Here is a 21,430-nt window from a genome sequence, read left to right on the forward strand (position 1 = left end):
ATAACAGGAATCACATACACAAATATACGAGTCCATCTACAGATAATTACAAATACTTAAAACAAGTAACCAAATCTTCCATAGGAAGAAGAAATAAAAAAAAAGGAGAAGGGAGGGAGGTTCCAGATCTATCCTCTAAGAAACTAAGGAAAATAAAATAAACCAAGTTCATAGCATAAGCCTAATAGAATGTATCCTATTGTATATATAGGTATCTGCTCCATCTAACCCGGGTCCCAGGTATAATTTGCTAAGTTCCCAAGTGTGCCCTCAACTTTGGTCATTTTGATTCATAACATCCTGCCTCCTGGGCCATAATGTAACAGATATTGAAGAAAAAGGCCCAAGACCCGGATGTTGTTTCCGTACGAATCACTCATGCCATGATTATGCCTTCATTAAACCGGCCTCAACTTTGACCCAAACCCAAAAAACCAACGACTGGACCGGTTCGAATCTCATTATCGAACCGGTTTTCCTGCGAATTTTATTACTGTAGATAGATGTTCCGTGCGTTTCTCTTGGAATTCTGAATCATAGGGTTTGGGATCTCGAAGATCACAAGCTGACAGAGGTTTTTTTCTTACTTGTACATACAGATGGAGGAATCAGCTAGCGAAATCCTCTTTGAGACACGTCATCATGCCTCTAGGCCTTATATTTCCAATTATCCTCCACAAATTCAACAGGTTTCTACTGATTTGAATTCTATATTTTTTTTGTTTAATGATCTTCCGCCTTTTTTCTCAATTGCTTATTTGCTTGTGTTTAATTTAGCTAAATGAAGGCGCCAAAAGCAGTTATTTTTCAAGATTGCTTTCTTCCTCAGGTACATTCACCTTTTGTTGAAATTCAGTATTTCGTGAAGTTATTACAACTAAATTGGCTAAATTATGTTTAAACTAATTTCTTTCTGCTAGCATGTAATGTAACTTCCAGTTGATAGCTGAGGACAGCTTTCTTTTGTTTTCTTTTCTGGTGTGATTTAAATGTAATCTTTTTTGTATTTTATAAATGTAAGCCTATTCATTATTTGTTTGGATATTTCTTTGGCCCGATATATTCATATAGTTCAAAGACTTTTGAGTGTGAGTAGATTGTTTTAGTTTTGAAATAGAAATCTTACACTGTATGAGGAGGACGGGAAGTTTCAATTTTTCCTTCTTTTGGAATTGGATTACAAAAATGCAATTATATGGGGTTATTTATCAAAAAATGAAAAGAAGATATGATGTTATTCTGCAAATTTCATTATCATAAACTATGTATTGAAGTCACCCATCATCACTGATTAAAACTGACATGATAATATCATCAAGAAGCTGCATTGCACCATTGTGAGTTTCTTATTCGATTATAGTGGAACTTGGATGTGATTTTTCGCATATGTGGTCTTATAGTGCATATCATCTTTGAGATGCTTAAATCTTGAGCTTCTTTTCTCTTTATCTTTTTCTTCTTTTGCATTTCTTTTGGTTTCCCTCTCGTTAGATTGGAGGCTTTGTATAGCTGGTTCACATTATTTTGCATAAAACCAATCATTTAATATTTCGAATTTTTGAATTCACATGATCTTTAAGCAATTTCTCCTAAGTTAAATTACATGTGTTTTACTAGTTCAGAGATTCATGAGAAGAAATAATAGATTATTTTATTGGAGTTTGATAGAGAATGGATTGGAATAATAGGTCGAAAAAAAGGCAAAATAACTAGTTGAATAAACATACTGTCTAAGGTACGATCTTCATCAAAAAGTATCAGAATTACAATAAGATAAGATAGTAGTAGTCTAGTTTAAAAATTCTTGAAGGATAAGAAATTTTCCTTTAAGGAAATGGACTAAGGAAAATTAGAAAGAAAATAAAAAGTCATTAGGATATTTGACTTTGTATGTAGAGAGTATTTAGTTTCATTTCGCTTGTTGTTAAGACCTTTTAGTTTATATTATCAAATTCTTACCATGTTTGAAGGTATTGCGCAACTCAAGGAGAGATGGAGAAAGCAGGGGGATCCAACAAAAGTAAGGAGATATGCATCCTTATTTGTTTCCGCAAGGGGTGATCTTGTGGCTGTAGCATCTGGGAATCAGATAACAATCATGCAGAAGGGTGATGACTACCAAAAGCCTTGTGGAATATATATCTGTAAGTTTTAGGAACCTAAAATAGAAGTGAAAAACTGTTGTGGCAGTAACCTCCTTTAGAGTATGTCCTGAATAGGGTCATCATTTTAGCATGTTAAAAGGCTTCTTTGTTCTTAAGGTATCAGTGCTGCCTTCCTGCCTGCAGCTTTTCAGTGTTTTTAATTTTTCCTACTCTTCTGACCCTATTTAATCACTGAACCAACACATTGTGCCCTTTGATATGTATTAGTACCTAACTGGCGCTGGTTTTTTCCTCTGAAAATTCAATTGAATTATGTGGACATAGACAGAACTGTGTCACCGATGTGTTAACTTTCCTCTCTTTTCCGGTTGAGAATTCAATAAACCCAGCCCAGAAATAGATCAAGAGGGTGACGAGGAAGATTAGAATGACTGTCAAGTTACCTACTTTTATATATACAGTTGGTTTCCGGTGCCATTCTTTATGATTATGCAAAAGTATTGCTACATTTATCTATTACTTACTGCTTTTGTATTTCTAGGCAAAAGCATTACTTCATTCTGTTGTGGGGCTTGGTCTGAAACTCATGATGTTCTTGGTGTTGCGGATGATAGTGACACAGTCTATCTCATTAGAGCTAATGGTGAGGAAATTACCAGAATCTCAAAGAGTCATATAAAAAGTTCTTCATCAATAGTTGGCCTGATGGTGCAGGATGATGCTGATTTGAAGAAATCCTGCTTGTAAGCTCAATTAATTGTACAGGTTTCTTCTATTGGATTTTTCATCTTATTTCCTTAGCTTATGTCTTTTTTGGGTGGATAACTCTTTTTCAGGTGTACCTTCACTATAGTTACGGCAGATGGCTTGATTCATGACGTTGAGATCAGTCAAGATCCAAGTGCCTCTGTTTTCTCACCCCTTGCCTCGACAAGTGGGAGAATGCTGCAGCAGTTTCCACAGAACATGTTCTGCCTGGATTACCATCCAGAACTGAGCTTATTTTCCGTAGTTAGCAGTGCTGGCAGCTTGCAGCTGACTAGTAATGGTAGCTCAAACTCTCTAACTATATCTGGACATATTTATGATTTTCTTAATTTTGTTTTACCAGACATTTCGAATTGGTACAAGCTACTTATTACTTTTCTTTGTTACTGACAGTACTTCTTTTTCTAGGATTGTACAGTCTTTCCCTTTGCCGAAGAAGTGGAAACTTAGCCCTAGAAGTTCTCGTTTCTACTCAGTTTGAGGGTTTCTTTTCTATGCCTAAAGGTTATGTAGGTCATATAACTTCTCCTAAGGTGTCAATATCACCACAGGGAAAATTTGTTGCAACTCTTGATATGGGAGGATCTTTGAGTACCTTTAATTTTGATAAGGAACAGTGTTCTCTCTCAAAATTTGTTTATGGAGAGGAATTACATCATAGAAATAAGGAGTCAGATAAGGGGAACAATCTTGCGAATGAAGTCGTGGATTTTGCCTGGTGGTCTGATGATATACTTGCTGTTGCAGAATGGAATGGTAACATCACTATGATTAACATATCTACCGGTGCTATGCTATTTAAGAAGGATGAGACTATGTATTCGCTGCCCCTTTTAGAGAGAGTACCACAGTTGGCGGGAAAACTTTTTCTACTAGAGACAAAACCATCCATTCAGAACAATGAATCAACTGAAGGAATTAGAGCAAGCAGCTTTCGTCTTTTTGAATGCAATCGTGGTGATATGAATAATAAGTTTGACTGGGCCAGTATCCAGTGGAGCTTAGTTTCATTTTCTGAGCGATCCATTCCTGAAATGTATGATATATTAATCTCCAGACAAGAGTGTCAGGCTGCTCTCACATTTGCGGATCACCATGGGCTAGATAAAGACAAAGCTCTAAAGTCACAGTGGTTGCACTCCTCCCAGGGTGTAAATGAGATAAAGACACTACTTTCGAATGTCAAGGACCAAGTTTTCGTACTTTCTGAATGTGTAGGTCGATTTGGACCAACTGAAGACGCAGTTAGGGCTTTGCTCGATCTTGGACTTGGCATAACTGACCGTTACAGATTTTCTGAGTCTGACGTTGATGAGCATAGTAAGGTTTGGGATTTTCTTGTGGCAAGACTTAAATTGTTGCAATACAGAGACCGGCTAGAGACATTTCTTGGGATAAACATGGGCAGGTGATGATATTATTGCTTCCTTTTTTTTTCAATGGTGAATGTTTCTATTTTTAGTTTTGGATTCATAAGGTTTGCATCAAATATTGAATTGGGATGTCATGATGCTCACAAGCGGTCTTACTGTTATTGCAAAGCAAAGAGCAATATCCTATTCTTTAATATTGGCTTTGAAGTTTCTATGTACCTAATTAGATTTTCTGGAAGTGTCAAACAGAAGCTGAAAACTTCAAATTGGGATGAGGTTCCAAAACTTACCACATTACCTTTGACTTCCAAATTTGACTGGACTTACTAGTTGAGATGGAAATCGTTCATTTTCAAATTGTTGCATAAACTTTTCTAGGGGGATAAAGTGGCTTGTTGCTCAATGACCCAAGCGGTGAAATTGATAAGGGATTCTCCTTATATCTAATTTGTTTCTTTCCTTATATTGCATTAGGATTGCTTATTATTTGGTCGTGTTTTATAATGGCCCTAGTGATCTTTTTCTCCTCCACTGCTTTTACATGACAAATTTTCATGCTTTTAATAGCAGTAGTACTCAAATGGTTTCTACTGACTTGATACTTAATGACTTAGCCTTTTGCAGGTTTTCTTTACTGGAGTATAAGAAATTTTGTAATTTGCCCATTAACGATGCTGCAGTTGCACTTGCAGAAAGTGGCAAGATTGGGGCATTAAACCTTCTCTTTAAGCGTCATCCTTACTCCTTAACTTCCTCATTGTTGGATGTCTTAGCTGCTATTCCTGAGACGCTTCCGGTGCAGACTTATGGACAGCTCCTTCCTGGGAGTTCCCCTCCTCCAAGTATTTCTTTGAGGGAAGAAGATTGGGTTGAGTGTGATGAGATGGTAACTTTTATTATCAGCAGAGTCCCTGAGAGTCATGAGAGCTATATTCAGATCAGGACTGAACCAATTGTCAAACAATTTATGGGGTCTCAATGGCCATCAGTAAGTGAACTCTCTTCTTGGTATAAAAAGAGAGCTAGAGATATTGATTCCTTAAGTGGGCAGCTCGACAACTCCATGTGCTTAATCGACTTTGCTTGCCGCAAAGGCATTCATCAATTGCAGCCGTTCCTAGAGGAGATGTCTTACTTACACCAGCTTATCTATTCTGAGGAGAATGACGAAATGAATTTCTCCATGAGTCTTACTATATGGGAAAGCTTACCCGATTATGAAAGATTTAAATTAATGTTGATTGGGGTCAAAGAAGATACTGTTATTAAAAGATTATATAGTAAAGCAATTCCATTCATGAAAAAGAGGTTTCACTCTTTGACTGTGCCTTCCAGAGATGAGAAAACAGACTGCTCATCTTTAACCAATTCAGCTGAGTCATTTCTGGTCAGATGGCTGAAGGAGATCGCCTCTGAAAATAAATTGGAGATGTGCTCAGCTGTAATTGAAGAGGGTAGCGGAGAGTTTCAGAATAATAGCTTTTTCCAGAATGAGACTGAGGTTGTAGATTGTGCTCTGCAGTGCATATACTCTTGCTCTGTTACAGATAGGTGGAGTATGATGGCCTCCATTCTGTCTAAACTTCCGTTTTCCCGTGGTAAGTCCTTGACAAAATGCTATAATGGGTCAATCAATCTAAACATTGATACTTACCCCCAACCTTGCTAACGAAGAAAGTTCTGCTTCATCATGCTTTTGTTTACTAACTTGTCAATCTGTGGCAGTTTTGCTAATCTTCCACCTTCTCTTCTTGGCTCCCTCTTCTCCCCCCTGCTGGCATCGAGCTAAAAATTGAGTAAATTTTGGTCTAAGTTTTCTTTGAGACCAGTTCATGATTCATAAATAATATAAGTTTTGGTTAATAGGTAATGATGGATATTCAATGTATTCTCATTTGTGCTTTTCTGATTATCAAACTTTTGGGGCATATAAATTAAAATATGTCACAGGCTCGCATAATGAATGGAATGCCAAAAACTAGTTGAATTCTTACATGTAGTTGATACAGCACTTATAGAAGTTTTGAAGTTTATTATTTTTTTCCTTTCTCTCTTTTTCCTTTTTTTCCCTCTCTTTTTAGGGTGAGGGCTGGAAGTTGTCATTTGCCCATCTATAGTTTCAGACTCAGATGAAAGCTCATATTAAATCCATGGCATAGCTGATAATTTGGATTGTCATAGTCATATTACTCCCTTACTAGTTTGTCTCGTTTCATGTGTCTGTTTCTTTGTATTTTCAGTGTCGAACGGCTTGTGACTGACATTGATTTGTTTGCTGTGCAATTGAATATTATTATTTAACTTTACTAAAGTCACTACTGTTTTTCCCTGTTACGGATAAGAAAAGAAATAATTATCCAAATTGTGGTTTAACAGATTCTGAAGATGCAGGCCTCAAGGAACGGGTGAGACTTGCAGAAGGTCATATTGAAGCAGGAAGAATTTTGGCGCTTTACCAGGTTAGGTTTTTCCTTTGTATGAGTAATCATGTATACCAAGATTTTTTTCTCTGTACTACCATTGGATAGTATTGCTTTCATTCATAAGTTCAGCAATCTGGTGGCTTCGTGTCAAATTGTCATCAGGCCTGGATGCGCCTTAAAATTGTTTAAAGCATGCCAAATTGGTTTTACCTTCCACTATTATTGTCAAACATTGACTCCCAATGATTAATGACGATTCCACTGGGTTTTTTTTCCTACAAGTGCGGTGCCATAAACATGCCGACGTGTGGCTACTTACTTCTTTATCTTTTTATACGAAAGGATGATGTTGTAGCTTGTGGTATTGATTGGGTAGTGAATCCTTCATTGCTGTTTGTCACATAACCTAGCTAATAATATTTTCCAATTATTCTTCCGTAACGCTCAGGTCCCAAAGCCTATCAGCTTTTTCCAGGAGGCATATTCTGATGAAAAGGGTGTAAAGCAGATAATTCGTCTCATCTTATCCAAATTTGTTCGGCGACAGCCTGGTCGATCAGATAATGACTGGACAAACATGTGGCTTGACTTGCAGTCTTTGCAAGAGAAAGCATTTCGCTTCATTGATCTTGAATACATGTTAATGGAGTTCTGCAGGGGATTGCTTAAAGCAGGGAAGTTTGCACTTGCGAGGAATTATTTGAAAGGTGTGGGCTCAGTGTCTTTGGCAAATGATAAAGCAGAAAACCTTGTTATTCAAGCTGCCAGAGAATATTTCTTCTCAGCGTCAAGTCTTTCTTGTTCCGAAGTAAGTCCATTTTATTTTTATTACTAGCATAGGAAGGATTACATAATTCCTAAGTTAAAGTTGGGAAGACCGGTAAAATCTGTAAGCCCTGATTTTTCTATCACGTTCTAGAGAAGTAGTTTAACAAATAAATTTCTTCTAACATTGTTCATTTTGCTAAAATATGTGGCAGTAGCTTTTGGTGTATTTGGGGAGCATTTTGTTTTTCTGACCAATGTGAAGGAAATATTTAGAATCAATTTCTGGGGAGGCTAGAATGAGAAAATGTTGTGCAGGTGCACTATGTTCTAAGAAGTTCTGTTTGGATTGAGTGAAATTGAGGGCATGTTTGATGAATACTTTTGCCTTTTTATCTTAATGAGACCTGCTTTTTCCTGAATCATGAATAAGGACATGCTCGCTTGGTATTGTCATGCTACATGAAAGAAGGGATGCTTTATTTGGTCTGCTAGACCTCAAGTCTCCCCCTCCCCCTCCCCCGCAAAGCACTCAAAAGGTTCCTCCACAGTGTGTGTTGACTTCAATTATCATTCAGACTAGACCTTCAACTATTCAATAAACATGTAAGGATGTGGCCTAGTGGTTAATGAAGTGGGCGCAAACCTGGTGACCAGGGTTAAATCCCAGCAGACTAGCAGAGACAAAAACCACTGTGATTTCTTACCATCTGTGTGCGCGGTGGCGGAGTTACTTGGTACCTGTGCTGATTAGAGGTAGCAAGTACCTGGTGGAGTAGTCGAGGTGCAGGCAAGCTGGCCTGGAAGCCACCATTATTAAAAACAATAAAAAATAAAGATGCATTCTGCTTTTGGCTAAAGTGTGTCCAGATTATGTTCTAAGAACTAATTTTTTACATTGGTTGCACATGCTCTTCGAAAGTAGTCCAATTCAAATTGACATGTATGACAGTTTACTAATTAAGCTGCTAAATTCTGCCAGATTTGGAAGGCTAAAGAATGCTTGAATATCTTTCCAACTAGCAGAAATGTGAGGGTGGAGGCTGATGTTATTGACGCTGTAACTGTTAAACTTCCCAACCTTGGTGTCACCTTGTTGCCAATGCAATTCAGGCAAATTAAAGATCCAATGGAAATAGTTAAGTTGGTTGTTACAAGTCAAGGTGGAGCATATCTGAATGTTGATGAGATCATAGAACTAGCCAAACTTCTTGGGTTGAGCTCGCATGATGACATATCAGCTGTTCAAGAAGCTATTGCAAGAGAAGCTGCAGTGGTTGGAGATCTCCAACTGGCTTTTGATCTATGTCTTGTTTTGGCCAAAAAGGGACATGGTTCAGTCTGGGACTTATGTGCAGCACTGGCAAGAGGTCCTGCTCTTGAGAACATGGACATTGCTTCCAGAAAACAGCTGTTAGGTTTTGCTTTGAGTCACTGTGATGGGGAATCAATTGCGGAGTTACTACATGCATGGAAAGATCTGGATATGCAAGATCAATGTGAATCTTTAATGGTGTTGACTGGGAAAGAGCCTGGAAATGCCTTAGTTCAGGACTCAGCTATCCCATATCAACTTCCTTGTAATCAAGATAAAGCAGACTTAGAGGAATGTTCTGACCAGGAAACACAGCTCAAGCAGATAGAAAATTTACTCTTTCAGCTAGCCAAAGATGTTCAGATGGATGGTGATTGGAGCATCCCGTCCATCTTGAGAGAAAATGGAAAACTTTTATCATTTGCTGCTGTATATCTTCCATGGTTACTTGAACTGAGTCAAGAAGCAGAAAGCATTAAGAAATTTACATCCAGCTCATTTTCAGGGGTTCGATATGTCAGTCTAAGAACACAGGCACTGATGGCTATCTTGTCCTGGTTGGCAAGGAATGGTTTTGCCCCTAAGGATAGTTTGATTGCCTCTGTTGCTAAGTCCATTATGGAGCCACCTGTCTCTGAGGAGGAAGACATCATAGGATGCTCCTTTTTATTAAATCTTGTTGATGCATTTTCAGGGGTGGAGATAATTGAAAGAAACTTGAGAACAAGAGAGAAATACAATGAAATAACCAGCATAATGAATGTTGGGATGATTTATGGTTTGCTACACAATTGTGAAATCAAGTGCAAGGACCCTGCACAAAGGAGGGACCTGCTTCTAACGAAGTTTCAACAGAAACATAAACTGATTTGCTCAGGTGATTTTGTTAATTTAGACCTATATGATCTACCTTATTATTTTTTACCCTAGGTGGAGAACTGTTTGTATTTTGCTTTGCATGTTCATTTTTCTTATTGCTACTCTAACCTCATATTTTAATTCAGACGAAAAAGAACAAATAGACCAAGCACAATCCACATTTTGGAGGGAATGGAAACTGAAGCTAGAAGAGCAAAAGCGCATTGCAGAGCGTTCAAGGAGCTTAGAACAAATAATCCCTGGTGTTGAAACTACTCGCTTCTTATCTGGGGACATGGACTACAGAGAGAGTGTTGTTTTTTCATTTGTCCAGTCCATTACCCCAGAGAAGAAACACATTGTGAAGGATGTATTGAAGTTGGCCAATGCTTATAGCTTAAATTGCAGCAAGGTATGCAAGTTTGTTAAACCAGAAGAGTAACTGAGTAATGAAATTACAATTACAGATGCTAAGATGCTAGAAAACTAACGCTTTCTCCTACTGCTCCTCTTCTATTCAGGTGGTGCTGCATTACCTGAGGTCCATCTTTGTTTCTGAGGCTTGGAGCACCGATGATGTTAAAACTGAAGTGTCAAATCACAGAGAAGATATACTTGCTTGTGCTGCAGAAACAATAAAAGTTATTTCCTCATCGATCTACCCTGCAGTTGATGGACGTGATAAGAAGAGGCTTTCTCTAGTATATGGCCTACTCTCTGACTGCTACTTGCAGCTATATGAACGAAAGGATCCAGTGCATTCTGATTCTGTTCATATTGCTCGTTTTTCCAAGACTGTTGAAGAAGAATGTTGCAAGGTGTCCTTTATCAGGGATCTAAACTTCAAAAATATTGCTGGAATTAAAGATTTGAACTTGGATTGCTTCAACAGTGAAGTTTCTGCTCACATCAATGAAAACAATGTTGAGGCATTGGCAAAGATGGTCAACAACCTTGTTTCTGCTCATGACGGTCCTGTGCCTGATGGTCTCTTGTCTTGGCAGTATGTATATAAACATCATGTGCTAAGTTTGTTGACAAACTTGGAAGCTAGAGCTAAATCGGGGGTCAATATCCAAAGCTCTGAAAGTCTTCATTGCTTAATCGGTGATATCGAGCAGACTTATAATGCCTGCTGCAAGTACTTAAAATTTATTCCAAATCCTGCTCGTCTGGACATTCTAAAAAAACTCTTGGCCGTCATATTACCTGCTGAAATATCTTTCAAGAGGCCTTTTGGCTCAGGTTGGCAGGTGTGCCTTGGCATGCTTGTGGATACTTGGCTTAGAATGATGAATGACATGCATGAAGTTGCACTACTTGAGAATTCGGAAGAAAGATTCTGCTTAGAATGTCTAATGACATGTCTTAAAGTTTTTGCACGTCTAGTTGCTGGAGAAAAAGTTTCATCTAGTCAGGGGTGGGCTACAATTATTGCCTATGTAGGCTATGTTCTTGTTGATGATGCTGCCGTGGAAATCTTTAATTTCTGCAAAGCAATGGTTTGCTCTGGTTGTGGTTTTGGGGCCGTTGCAGATGTATATGATGAAGTCATGGCTCACTTCGTTCGTGAAGCTGGATCAGTGACAGAGTTTTCAAAAGAAGCTGTCAACATCCAGAATCTTCAAGATCTCTATGTTAGTATCTTGGAGACCATCTTGCAGGAATTGACTGACCATTCCCGTGAGCACCAGTGTCTACACCATTACTTATCTTCTTTGAGTAAATTAGATGGTGACTTGGAAAATTTACAGAGTGTCAGGCAGGCCGTTTGGGAGAGATTGGAAGAGTTTTCTGAGAACTTTCATCTCTCCAACCATGTTCGAGTTTACATGCTGGAGCTAATGCAACTTATTGCAGCTACTGATAAAAACAGCAAGGGATTTTCTTCTGACCTAGAGGTGGAAGTTCATTCTTGGGAAGGTTGGGAGAATTTGCATAGTGCAACTGCAAACTGCGAGAACACCGCTGCTGATGGGATTTCAAAGAAACTAGATGCGTCTAATAAGTTCACAAATACTTTGATTGCTCTAAAATCTACACAGCTGGTCTCCACTATCTCGCCCAGCATAGAGATTGCACCTGAAGATCTTTCGACTGTGGAATCTACTGTCTCTTGCTTCCTTGGAGTATCTAAATTTGCTGAATCTGAATCCCATGTAGAAACATTATTGGCTATGTTAAGAGAATGGGAGGGGCAATTTACTCGGGGAGAAACTGAAAAGGATTCTGGTGAGATATCTGATGGTGGAAACAGTTGGAGTAATGATGATTGGGATGAGGGATGGGAAAGCTTCCAAGAACCTATTGAAAGAGAACCAAAGAAGGATGCTGAACTTTCAGTTCATCCTCTTCATGTCTGTTGGATGGAGATCTTCAGAAAACTGCTAACAATATCCCAATACAACAAAATGTTGAAATTGTTGGATAAATCATTGGCAAAGCCAGGCGAAGTATTACTAAATGAAGAGAATGCTCAAGGTTTGAGCCAGATTGCACTTGGAGTAGATTGCTTTCTAGCCCTTAAGTTGATGCTCTTGTTGCCATATGAAGTAGTCCAGTTGCAGTGCTTGGATATTGTCGAGCAGAAGCTGAAACAAGAAGGCATATCTGACAAAATCAGCATGGATCTTGAGTTTTTAGTACTTGTTTTATCTTCTGGAGTTATATCAACTATCATCACCAAACCTTCATATGGTACAATATTCTCTTATCTTTGCTATATGGTTGGGAACTTTTCCCGACAGTGCCAAGATTCCCAGTTGTCAGATGTTGGATGTGGTGGATCTGTAGAAAGTGAGAATATTCCAAAAGATCATATTGATCTTTTCACAAGACTGGTATTTCCCTGTTTTGTCTCGGAGCTTGTGAGATCAGGACAGCAGATTTTAGCAGGATTTCTTGTTGCCAAGTTCATGCACACAAATCCTTCTCTTAGCTTAATTAACATAGCAGGTGCTTGTCTCACCAAGTATTTGGAGAGGCAAATCCAAATACTACAGGAGGGCAACCCCTCTAGGGATAGCGTGAAATTCTCTAACCCATTGTTAAATACGGTATCCAGTTTGAGGGACAGGATGGAAAACCTGATCCAATCCTCACTGTCCTTGCTTTCACTTGATGGTAGATGATTACAGTTTGAGTTCTCCTGACATTTTTTTGTTCACAGTCCAGTCCTTGGTCTTCCATTTTCCTTTCTAAATTATTATATCCAAACTTTGTAGATAGAGCATTTTAGAAATTTTGCTGGAGACTGAATGGTAATATATATTTGAAGGGAGTTGATATTTGTATACCTGGACTCAAGCAACCTAAACAATTGTACTTGCATATCTTTGTACAAATATCTTTGGACCATGAATGTACTTGCGAAATAGAGGTTGTCTGCTGCGGCTTTTAGTTTGCCGTTTCTTCTCTCAATTTTGCCCTGGTGACTGGCATCTGATCATAAAAGATAAAGTATAAACGTGAGTGCAGGTAAGTATTTTGAGTTGTCAGATAAGTGAAGCTATGAGCTAAAGCTGGAAGTTGAATTGCGAATGACCGACAGAGTAATATCAAGGACTAAAGCTTGCGGTGTTTTGACTGTAAAGAAATTGTTCTTTGAAGATGCTTTCTGGTCTCGTTAATCTTCAAAGGATAATTAAAGTTTTTGGAAAAGAACTCTTATAAACTGCATTTCTCTCAATCCCTCTCGGGCTCACCTCATCCTTTTGTTTAACATTTTAAGTTCTGTGCAATGATAGTAAACTTTTTGCACCATCTGATTAAATTGATACTTGCAACAGGTAAATTTATCTGATATAAAAGTTTACGCTGTTTTTTATAAATTGTTCAAGTCAGTGCAACTTAAATTATTTGAAAGAGGAAGTAAATGTTTTGGGGTAAAATTAGCTAGTTTTTTGACTGGTCATTCTAAAATAGCCAGCGTTCGCAAAATCATTGAAAAATAACCACTATTTTGCTGCAACATGGAAAGTTCCAGCATAATATACCGGAGATCAGTGCACCTGTGTATGAACTTCCAACATATTATGCTGGAACACCAACACGCGGAAAGTTCCAGCATAATATACTGGAGAATGGGGCACCTGTGTATGAACTTCCAGCATATTATGCTGGACCTGTATATTATACTGGAAATCCAGTATATTATACTGGAATTCAAGTATATTATGCTGGAGTATTTTTTGAATTTTGAACAGTGTTTTCGTTCAGATTTATCTTTTCCATGAAAAGTAGCTAAATTTCGATTACTTTTGAAACTGTGGCTATTTTTCAATTTGTCCCTGTTTTGGGAACTAGTCGATAAAAAGAACAATAGACCACCTTATTGTTAATAGGTTTAAACCGGCTAAATTAGATTAGAGACAGATTCATATAGATTAGTCTACCGTACAAGATTATGCAGTACAAGAATATAACTAGACCTGAAAAGGAAGTTTTCACACTTATATCCTCTAAAGTTCATTTTATTCATAAAGAATTTTTAAATAAACATCTCATAATTTTTAAGTCAAAAGCCATATTTCGAAAATTTAACAAACACATACTCCTTTTGTTTCAATTTATATATCGTAGTTTTAACTTGAGCAAAAATTAAGAAAGAACAAAACAAATTAAACATATAATTTTGAATATGTCATAACATCTTATGTGACTATAACATATTTAAAACTTGTCTTCTGAAACTTGTTGTGATTTTTCTGTGGTCATGAGAGTTTCTTATTAAAAGTAAATGACAAGTTTAGTATTAAATTATTTTTAAATATATAATTCTTTTTAAAATGCATTAATAAAGAAATAGTATTACATAAAGTAAAGTTCAGGAGTAGAACTCTTTGAAAAGGTTTACAAATTCTTTTAAAACCTTTTCCATAGTTATTATCCTTTAATTTAAAGCTTATTTTATTCTAAAGAGAGTTTTTAGAAAAACTTCTTGGTGTTTATAAGGTCAAAAACTGTTTCTCAGAAAACTCAACAAACACAAGTTTATATATTCACACTTAGGAGTCGTTTGGTGTGGTGGATAAATAAAAATAATTTTGAGATAAAAATTAAGTATAGTCTTATTCCTTGTTTGGTTATTAATTCTACGATAAGTTATCACAGGATTAAAATAGTACCAGGATAACTTATACCTGCTAAAGGATGGATAAGTAATTCCATGATAAAACAGTAAAATTGACAATCTCAAGTTTAATACAACATATCAAACAATTAAAAATAATACCAGAATAGCTAATATCAGTATAATTAATCCCAACAAAATTTGTGTTAGATCCAAACCACCCCTAAATGTTTAAAGAAGATCACTGTTCCTGTTTGTCTATTTTATTGCCCAAAAAAAAAAAGAAAAAAAAAACTAGAGGACAGCATGGCGAGTACAAGCATAAATATACTCGATAAGGTACAAAAAATTTATTTGGACGCAAGTAGAAAGTGCACTTACAAACTGAACCAAGTTAACCTCATCCATTCTCTCAACTCTCTCCTGTAACCCCCACCCCACCCCCACCCCACCCCACCCCCCAACTCTGATGGAGAGGTTGCCACCTGAACTTAGTCTCAGAATTTTCTGCCTCTTGGATCACCGTAATCTTGCAACTGCTCAATTGGGTTAGTCTTAATTCTACTATTTATTCTTCTGATTCATTTGGCAATTTATTACATAATGGATTTGCAGTTAATATGGAGTAATTTTAGTTCTTCTGACAATTGGGTATCTTTCTAATTATGCATTACTTGACTGTGATGATCTGAATTTCGCATGAAACTGAATTTGACACTAAAATTGGATCTCTGTTTTGACCCAAAAAAAAGTCAAAGTTTCATTCTTTTTCATGCAAATGACTGAATTGTTTCCAAGAATTGAGCAATTATGAAAAAAGATGTCTTTTTTTTTTTTTTAAAGTTTGCAGAAAGTGGAAAATTATGGGTTCAGATAACAGCTTATGGTGTGATCTATTTATAGAAAGATGGGGATTAGATCAAGCCACTTTTTATGCTCCTTCAGATTCTAAGACATGGAAACATGTGTATATGGTTCAAGATCGTTGTGATCGCAATGGATTGTAAGCTCAAAATTGCCAAAATTCAATGTATTTCAGTACATGTTTTTGTTTTGCATTAGAAAACATAATTTTTTTTTTACATGAATGGTTTTTTTTCCAGGGGATTGAAGATTATAAGGGAAGGAGATGACTACTACCTTATACACCAAGGTGAAATTCAAAGACATTTAGGTTCAAGAATATCGAAAATGGAAAACATCTCTGATTCATTAGCTAACTATAAAGATGATAAGGAGGAACCCAATTTAGGGATATTGGACAAGATCCTTTTCTTCATTGGGGATTTTGAAGCTGCTTCAGCCCAGGCTAAACGAAGCCGGCTGGGGTAACTGGATCAGTTTACGCGCATCTCAACTATTAGGTGACTCTGTCCAACAAGACTTAAAACCAAATATGTAAAAAGCACCTAACTTTTTTTTTTTTTTTTTTTTGTATCTTCTTCAGATTTTATTTTTTCTTGTAATGGTGATATTTCAATGTGACAATGTTTTTGTATGTAATATGATGTATTCATTAATCTTTGAAAGTAAATTTTAAGCCCCAACTTCGTCTCTATTCAAGTGTACTTTATAATTATTGAAGAAAATTTTCTTTTTAGATCGGTTTGTCCTGCTCATTATCTTCTACTTCAAATTTTGCTAAACTTTTTGCTCTAGTTTAACCAAAACAGTAACTAATTTGGTCAAGAAATAACCAGTATAACTCGAGGTGAGTGCACAGATAGCCATTCTTAGAGATGTTATTTAGAGATTAGCCAGTACTTAGTTTGTCCTGAAATTTTAAACTAAAAAGCTTAACTACAGCACAATGCATGACACTAGGACAAAATTGAACTAAAAAATTGGAATTTAGGATGCACCGGCTAATTCCTAAATAGCAGCAACCTTTAGAGTGACTCTAAAGGGATACTTGGTGTCATTTCTACGTATAACTCAGCTTTCTTGGATTCTTTTTAATCTATTTAATAGGCAGTCTATGAGCTCCACGAGTATTCTAATTCAAAAGTTCATAAAATTTGAACTTGCAAGTGTTATTTGGCTTGTAAAATATAATATTAACTTCAACCTTGATTTTGTTTTGCAATAGGGGAAGTGAATTATGACAAAGTAAAATTAAGACAAGAGTAATAAACTATTAGTTAGATAAACTTGCAAGGATTTATAGTCAAGCAATTTAAATGCTGCAGTAGTGAGTCTAGCAAATCTAGGATTTCCAGTATTGCATCAATATCTTACAGAACAACCTATCATGGTATGTCATCACTTAACCATGATAAGTTAATATATTTTGCCTATAAATAATGCAGAACTCGTACAAAGATTAAAACTTTTATGGCTCAAGAGGGTAGCGGCTCTGCACCTGAGTCCCCTGTTATGCTATCCACTACTGCACTCTTTCTTTGCCGAAAAAGGCTAAAGCGAATAAAATATAATGATATATATATATATTTATATATATATATATATATATATATATATATATATATATATATATAGAAAATAAACCCACAAAGGAACTCACTTTTAAACATTTGCCTGACATACCAATCACCAACGAATTTCCCAAGAATTGCAGCTTTGCTTAAGAAAAAGAATTGACTTGTGTTTTTCACTATTACATTCGAGATAAATTGTCAAAAAGATTAAAGCTATGACATAAAAGTAGGCCTCGGTCGACACTTGAACCATGGCTAAGGAAACAGGGGGAAAAATCATAGAGTAAAGTAATGCTATCACAGCAGCACAATCTGAGAGAAATGAAAATAGTCAAAAACGTGCAAGTGTTTGTCTTCTAAGAACACAACCAGGGAACTAGAATAACACCACTAGCTTATCTGCCTCTTCCTTATCTGCTAGGCAGGAACAGCTCCATTTTGAATCCATGGTCATTGCTCTTTAACAATTGTAAGCTCAACTAATATTAAACCCTGATGGCCGATTATGGTAATAAGTAGACCTTTGCAGACAAATTTCCCATTGGATATTTGACTGCTAAATCAAGATGCATTTAATGGATCGGCCTCAGTATCCCGTTCCTTCATTGCTACCCAATCTTCTGCTTCTGCAATCAGCAACAACATTAAGTCAATCCATCAAGTTACATAGAGCACAAGAGGATAATGCCATATTGAGTCATAATCAAGTACAATTGGTTTATGTGTGAGAACTGATCCTGCCTCAGCACTGGTAATGCATGATCTTAAATCTAAGGCGTCAATGTCTTTGCAAGCTTTAGAGAGAACCGAGTACTTACTTGGCTTGTCTGCAATGGCTGCAAGCCGTCTTTGCAGAATGGATGCAACAAAGAGGAAAATTGAGCACATGCCAAACATCACAGTGATGGGGAAAGCGTTGACCTTCAAATTGACATAAAAAGATCGTCAAAAATCAGAATGCTGGAATTGAAACAAAAATCATGTGTTGCAGCACAACAATTGCCCGGGTAATTAAATGTAAGACAAGAACATGTGCAACACAGTTACTTAGAGCAGAAGAATGATAACATACATTGTAAAGCACAATGCACACGAAGATGTTGAGGGGAATCCTGAAGAAGTTCATTATGGTGCTCCTTGCCTCCTCGGGAATGTATTGAGATCTCATCTTCATGATGGATGGCCAGAAGAGGCCACAGCAACCTTCGAAGGTGCAGAAGCCAAGAAGCTGGATACATCCAGAAAAGGAGATGCCTCCCCCTTTCACATTTGAAGGAGATACTACGAACTGGTTCAATGAAATATGTTAAAAACCAACAAACCACAAGGCAGAAAACTCAAAGAATAAAGGCATTTCCTACTTACAGTTGTCAGAATGGGCAGCAAGAGAGATGCAGAAGATACGACAAAAACAACTTGCATGTAACTCTCAACTTTAGGTGAGTTCTGGGCCATAAGACGAGCTGCAAATGAGCTTCCCAACATTGAAGCCAACATGAAAGTTGCAAAAATAAAACCATGGGGAATTTCTTCATCATTTGGGCTGAGAGCAGGAGTCCACAGAAACACAAATGTATACATTGAACCTTCAAACAGAGATTGTATAGCACCGAGTAATGCAATCTTCTCATCTGTCAAAGAAACCGTGCAACAATAAGGATAGTGTAAAAGTAAATGTAAATAAAACATAAAATCGAGTAATCACAAAGGGTGCAAGAGCAACAATTTGAACAGCCATCATTGAATGTTGTATCAAGAGAATGGATGAAGATGTTAAGTCCCTGAAAATGCAATCTGCGCCTGCCCTTTTTCAGGCAACCCTATCTGATATGGAGCTTTAAATCCTAACGGATAACCTGGGTGCAGAAATGGTGTGTTCCTGTAACCTTAAAGATGGCAGAATGTAATTAACCTTATAACTTCCCAAAACCACTTTGCTTTGCTATGCCTCTAGCATGGTGTAACGTCCTCATCGTACAAACTCTAATTCTAACGGATAAATAGGGAGCACATAGCAAATCTATATCCATGTGAAATCTCATTGGAAGAGAATCAATCTATCCACTTTGATGATGCATAGGTTGAAGATCGTCCACAGAAAAACATAATGTGTAGCGTATCTAGCTATACCTGAAGCAATGGCCACAGCTGCACCCTTGAATTGAGTGAGCAAGTCTTTGCTCTCTGATGCGTCTCCATAGTTCTCCGTCCATGATGATAGTATGATAGCCATTCCAATGGCAAGAAAGCAGGCAGCAGCATCAAAAGGAGACACAGGGCCGAGATTTAATGAATCAACAAGAAAATTCCCAAACAATCCAGCGATAATGGCAACAAGACCATTTCCAACAAATATTGCCTTGGAGAAAGTTAGTGAGAGCCATTGGGAGTCAAATCCCCTCTGCACAAAGAAAGCAAGTAAATATATTAAAACTTCAGAAAAATATAATAGATCAATAATAAAGCAAAAACAAAGGATTGTAAGTTGTATCTCAAGGACAATGGTAGTACCATCAACATTGTATAAAGATGTACTACAATTTAACAGTTCGGTGTGGATTTCCTAGTTAATAGCCAGCTTAATAATAAGGACATGTCACCTTAAAGTGTTCTGCTACAAGCCATGACTCAAATGCTGAAAACAGTAGAGATGTAGCAATGCCACCCAAAACACGTCCAACCATCAGAATCTTGTATTGAGGAGAATGCTTGGTGATGCAGCTCAGTATATAAGTGATACAGTATGTTACACATGCCCTCTTCCGACCCCTGAAATTTAAAATGCAAGGCAGATCATGTAAACAACAAACTCCTTGGTATTAAAAGATGATTATCGACACACAAATAATTCTGAAAAAGACCTACTGTTTGTCAGCAAGAGATCCAACAATTGTGCCAAACAACATGGAAGATCCAAATCCAGCAATAAAGAGCTGTCCAATATCCCCCTTTCCAAATCCATAAGTGCTGTAAAGGTAGTATACATATGGACCCTGTAGCCAATCACCGGCTATGGCCACAAAATACCCGAGCGTTAGCAAAGGGAAACACCACCATTCACACAAATCATAAAGGCTGGAAGTATCACCTACTCATATATATTATTACTCCATATATAATGTAATTGTTAACTATGGAATTATTCCAGCATAGGATCAAGAAGTAAATACTTAGCCTCTTTTGCTTTTTAGTTGTGCTAATGATCATTGGAGCATCAATTAATCCATAGGCAATATGAATAAGTAGTTTCTTAGATAATACAGCTGGGTTAACAAGAAATCATTAAATGAAATGCTCATGCACAGATCTAAAGACCATTAAGCCAATTTGGCTTCATATCTAGACTTCAAGACCCAATCTACTCATTTAATTTGCAACAAAAGCAACCCAAAACTCAGATCCAAATAGACAAGATTCAAATTCCGAAAAAGTGCACGCTCAGATAATCAGATCGAGCACGTAAGTAAGAGAATTCCAACAGACACTAAGGTGAAAATGCAGAGTGATTTAATCAATTAGAGGTAAAAACAGGCTCAGATCTGAGAAGAACAAAAGGAGCGTACCCATCATAAGAGAGTAAACGAGAATGTAATTATTTTTGAAGGAATTGAAAGCTTGAGAAGTTGTGATTCGATCTTTGTTGCTCTTTCCACCCAGCTCCAGAGCTGCTACCACTGCCGCCAGAGCCCCAAACACCACGTAATAGAACAACTCCATTTTCGCACCAGTACTCGAACTCGATCTCTACTGGCACTCAGATTATATTCTTATACGTACAATTCAGAGTGCGTGTGTGAGTGTGTTATATATATATATATATGCAGAGAAGCGGGGCAATGTATACGCGGTTTCTTCTCCGCTGTAATCCTCTAAAGGCATGTTACTTTTACTGTGACGATTTATCAGATTTAATCATGGCCTTTGGTTATTGAAATACTGACACGTGGCGACGAGGAATTGCGTGATATCTGTCGGTGGTTATGTACCCAACTTCATAGTATCCCTATACTCCACAACGGAGGATAATTTGGAAATTAATTTTGTTCATTTCATTTCAATAGTAAATAAAGGGAAACCTTTGTCACGTTCTGTAATTTAAGACGCAATGCAAAAAAATTCATAGATGAATGCACTTGTTTTCATTCGCTTTCAACAGTATCATTTAATATCACATGGGCTTTCTTATCAAGCTTTGATTTTTTGGTTCTTCTATTAATTTTGCACTTGTTCATAACGAGCGGTTAACCGACAGCATATGCGTAATATTTTTGAAGTTCAATATTTGTAAATAATAATTTGACCATTCGTATATAC

General features: G+C 37.1%; 3 protein-coding genes across 3 annotated transcripts; 2 read left to right on the top strand and 1 right to left on the bottom strand.

Moving 5' to 3' along the window:
- The first annotated feature begins 382 nt into the window (after positions 1 to 382).
- LOC109215222 (MAG2-interacting protein 2) lies at positions 383 to 13,027 on the top strand. Its single transcript, XM_019379241.1, has 12 exons — positions 383 to 689; positions 778 to 829; positions 1,971 to 2,144; positions 2,647 to 2,848; positions 2,942 to 3,153; positions 3,282 to 4,281; positions 4,871 to 5,844; positions 6,623 to 6,705; positions 7,118 to 7,477; positions 8,417 to 9,626; positions 9,754 to 10,019; positions 10,129 to 13,027. Exons 1-12 carry the CDS (start codon positions 600 to 602, stop codon positions 12,736 to 12,738), a joined length of 7,233 nt encoding a protein of 2,410 aa, XP_019234786.1. The 5' UTR covers positions 383 to 599; the 3' UTR covers positions 12,739 to 13,027.
- Positions 13,028 to 15,098: 2,071 nt separating this feature from the next.
- On the top strand, positions 15,099 to 16,234 carry LOC109215221. The gene is made up of 3 exons (XM_019379240.1): positions 15,099 to 15,226; positions 15,522 to 15,681; positions 15,782 to 16,234. Exons 1-3 carry the CDS (start codon positions 15,148 to 15,150, stop codon positions 16,008 to 16,010), a joined length of 468 nt encoding a protein of 155 aa, XP_019234785.1. The 5' UTR covers positions 15,099 to 15,147; the 3' UTR covers positions 16,011 to 16,234.
- A 964-nt stretch (positions 16,235 to 17,198) lies between these two features.
- On the bottom strand, positions 17,199 to 20,992 carry LOC109215223 (molybdate-anion transporter-like). Its single transcript, XM_019379243.1, has 8 exons — positions 20,680 to 20,992; positions 19,982 to 20,126; positions 19,717 to 19,885; positions 19,247 to 19,517; positions 18,482 to 18,747; positions 18,189 to 18,404; positions 17,935 to 18,037; positions 17,199 to 17,742 (listed from the first exon to the last, which is right to left on the bottom strand). Exons 1-8 carry the CDS (start codon positions 20,831 to 20,833, stop codon positions 17,678 to 17,680), a joined length of 1,389 nt encoding a protein of 462 aa, XP_019234788.1. The 5' UTR covers positions 20,834 to 20,992; the 3' UTR covers positions 17,199 to 17,677.
- Between the last annotated feature and the right edge of the window lie 438 nt (positions 20,993 to 21,430).

The sequence above is a fragment of the Nicotiana attenuata genome, unplaced genomic scaffold (genome assembly GCF_001879085.1).
Source record: "Nicotiana attenuata strain UT unplaced genomic scaffold, NIATTr2, whole genome shotgun sequence".
Classification (NCBI taxonomy): Eukaryota; Viridiplantae; Streptophyta; class Magnoliopsida; order Solanales; family Solanaceae; genus Nicotiana; species Nicotiana attenuata.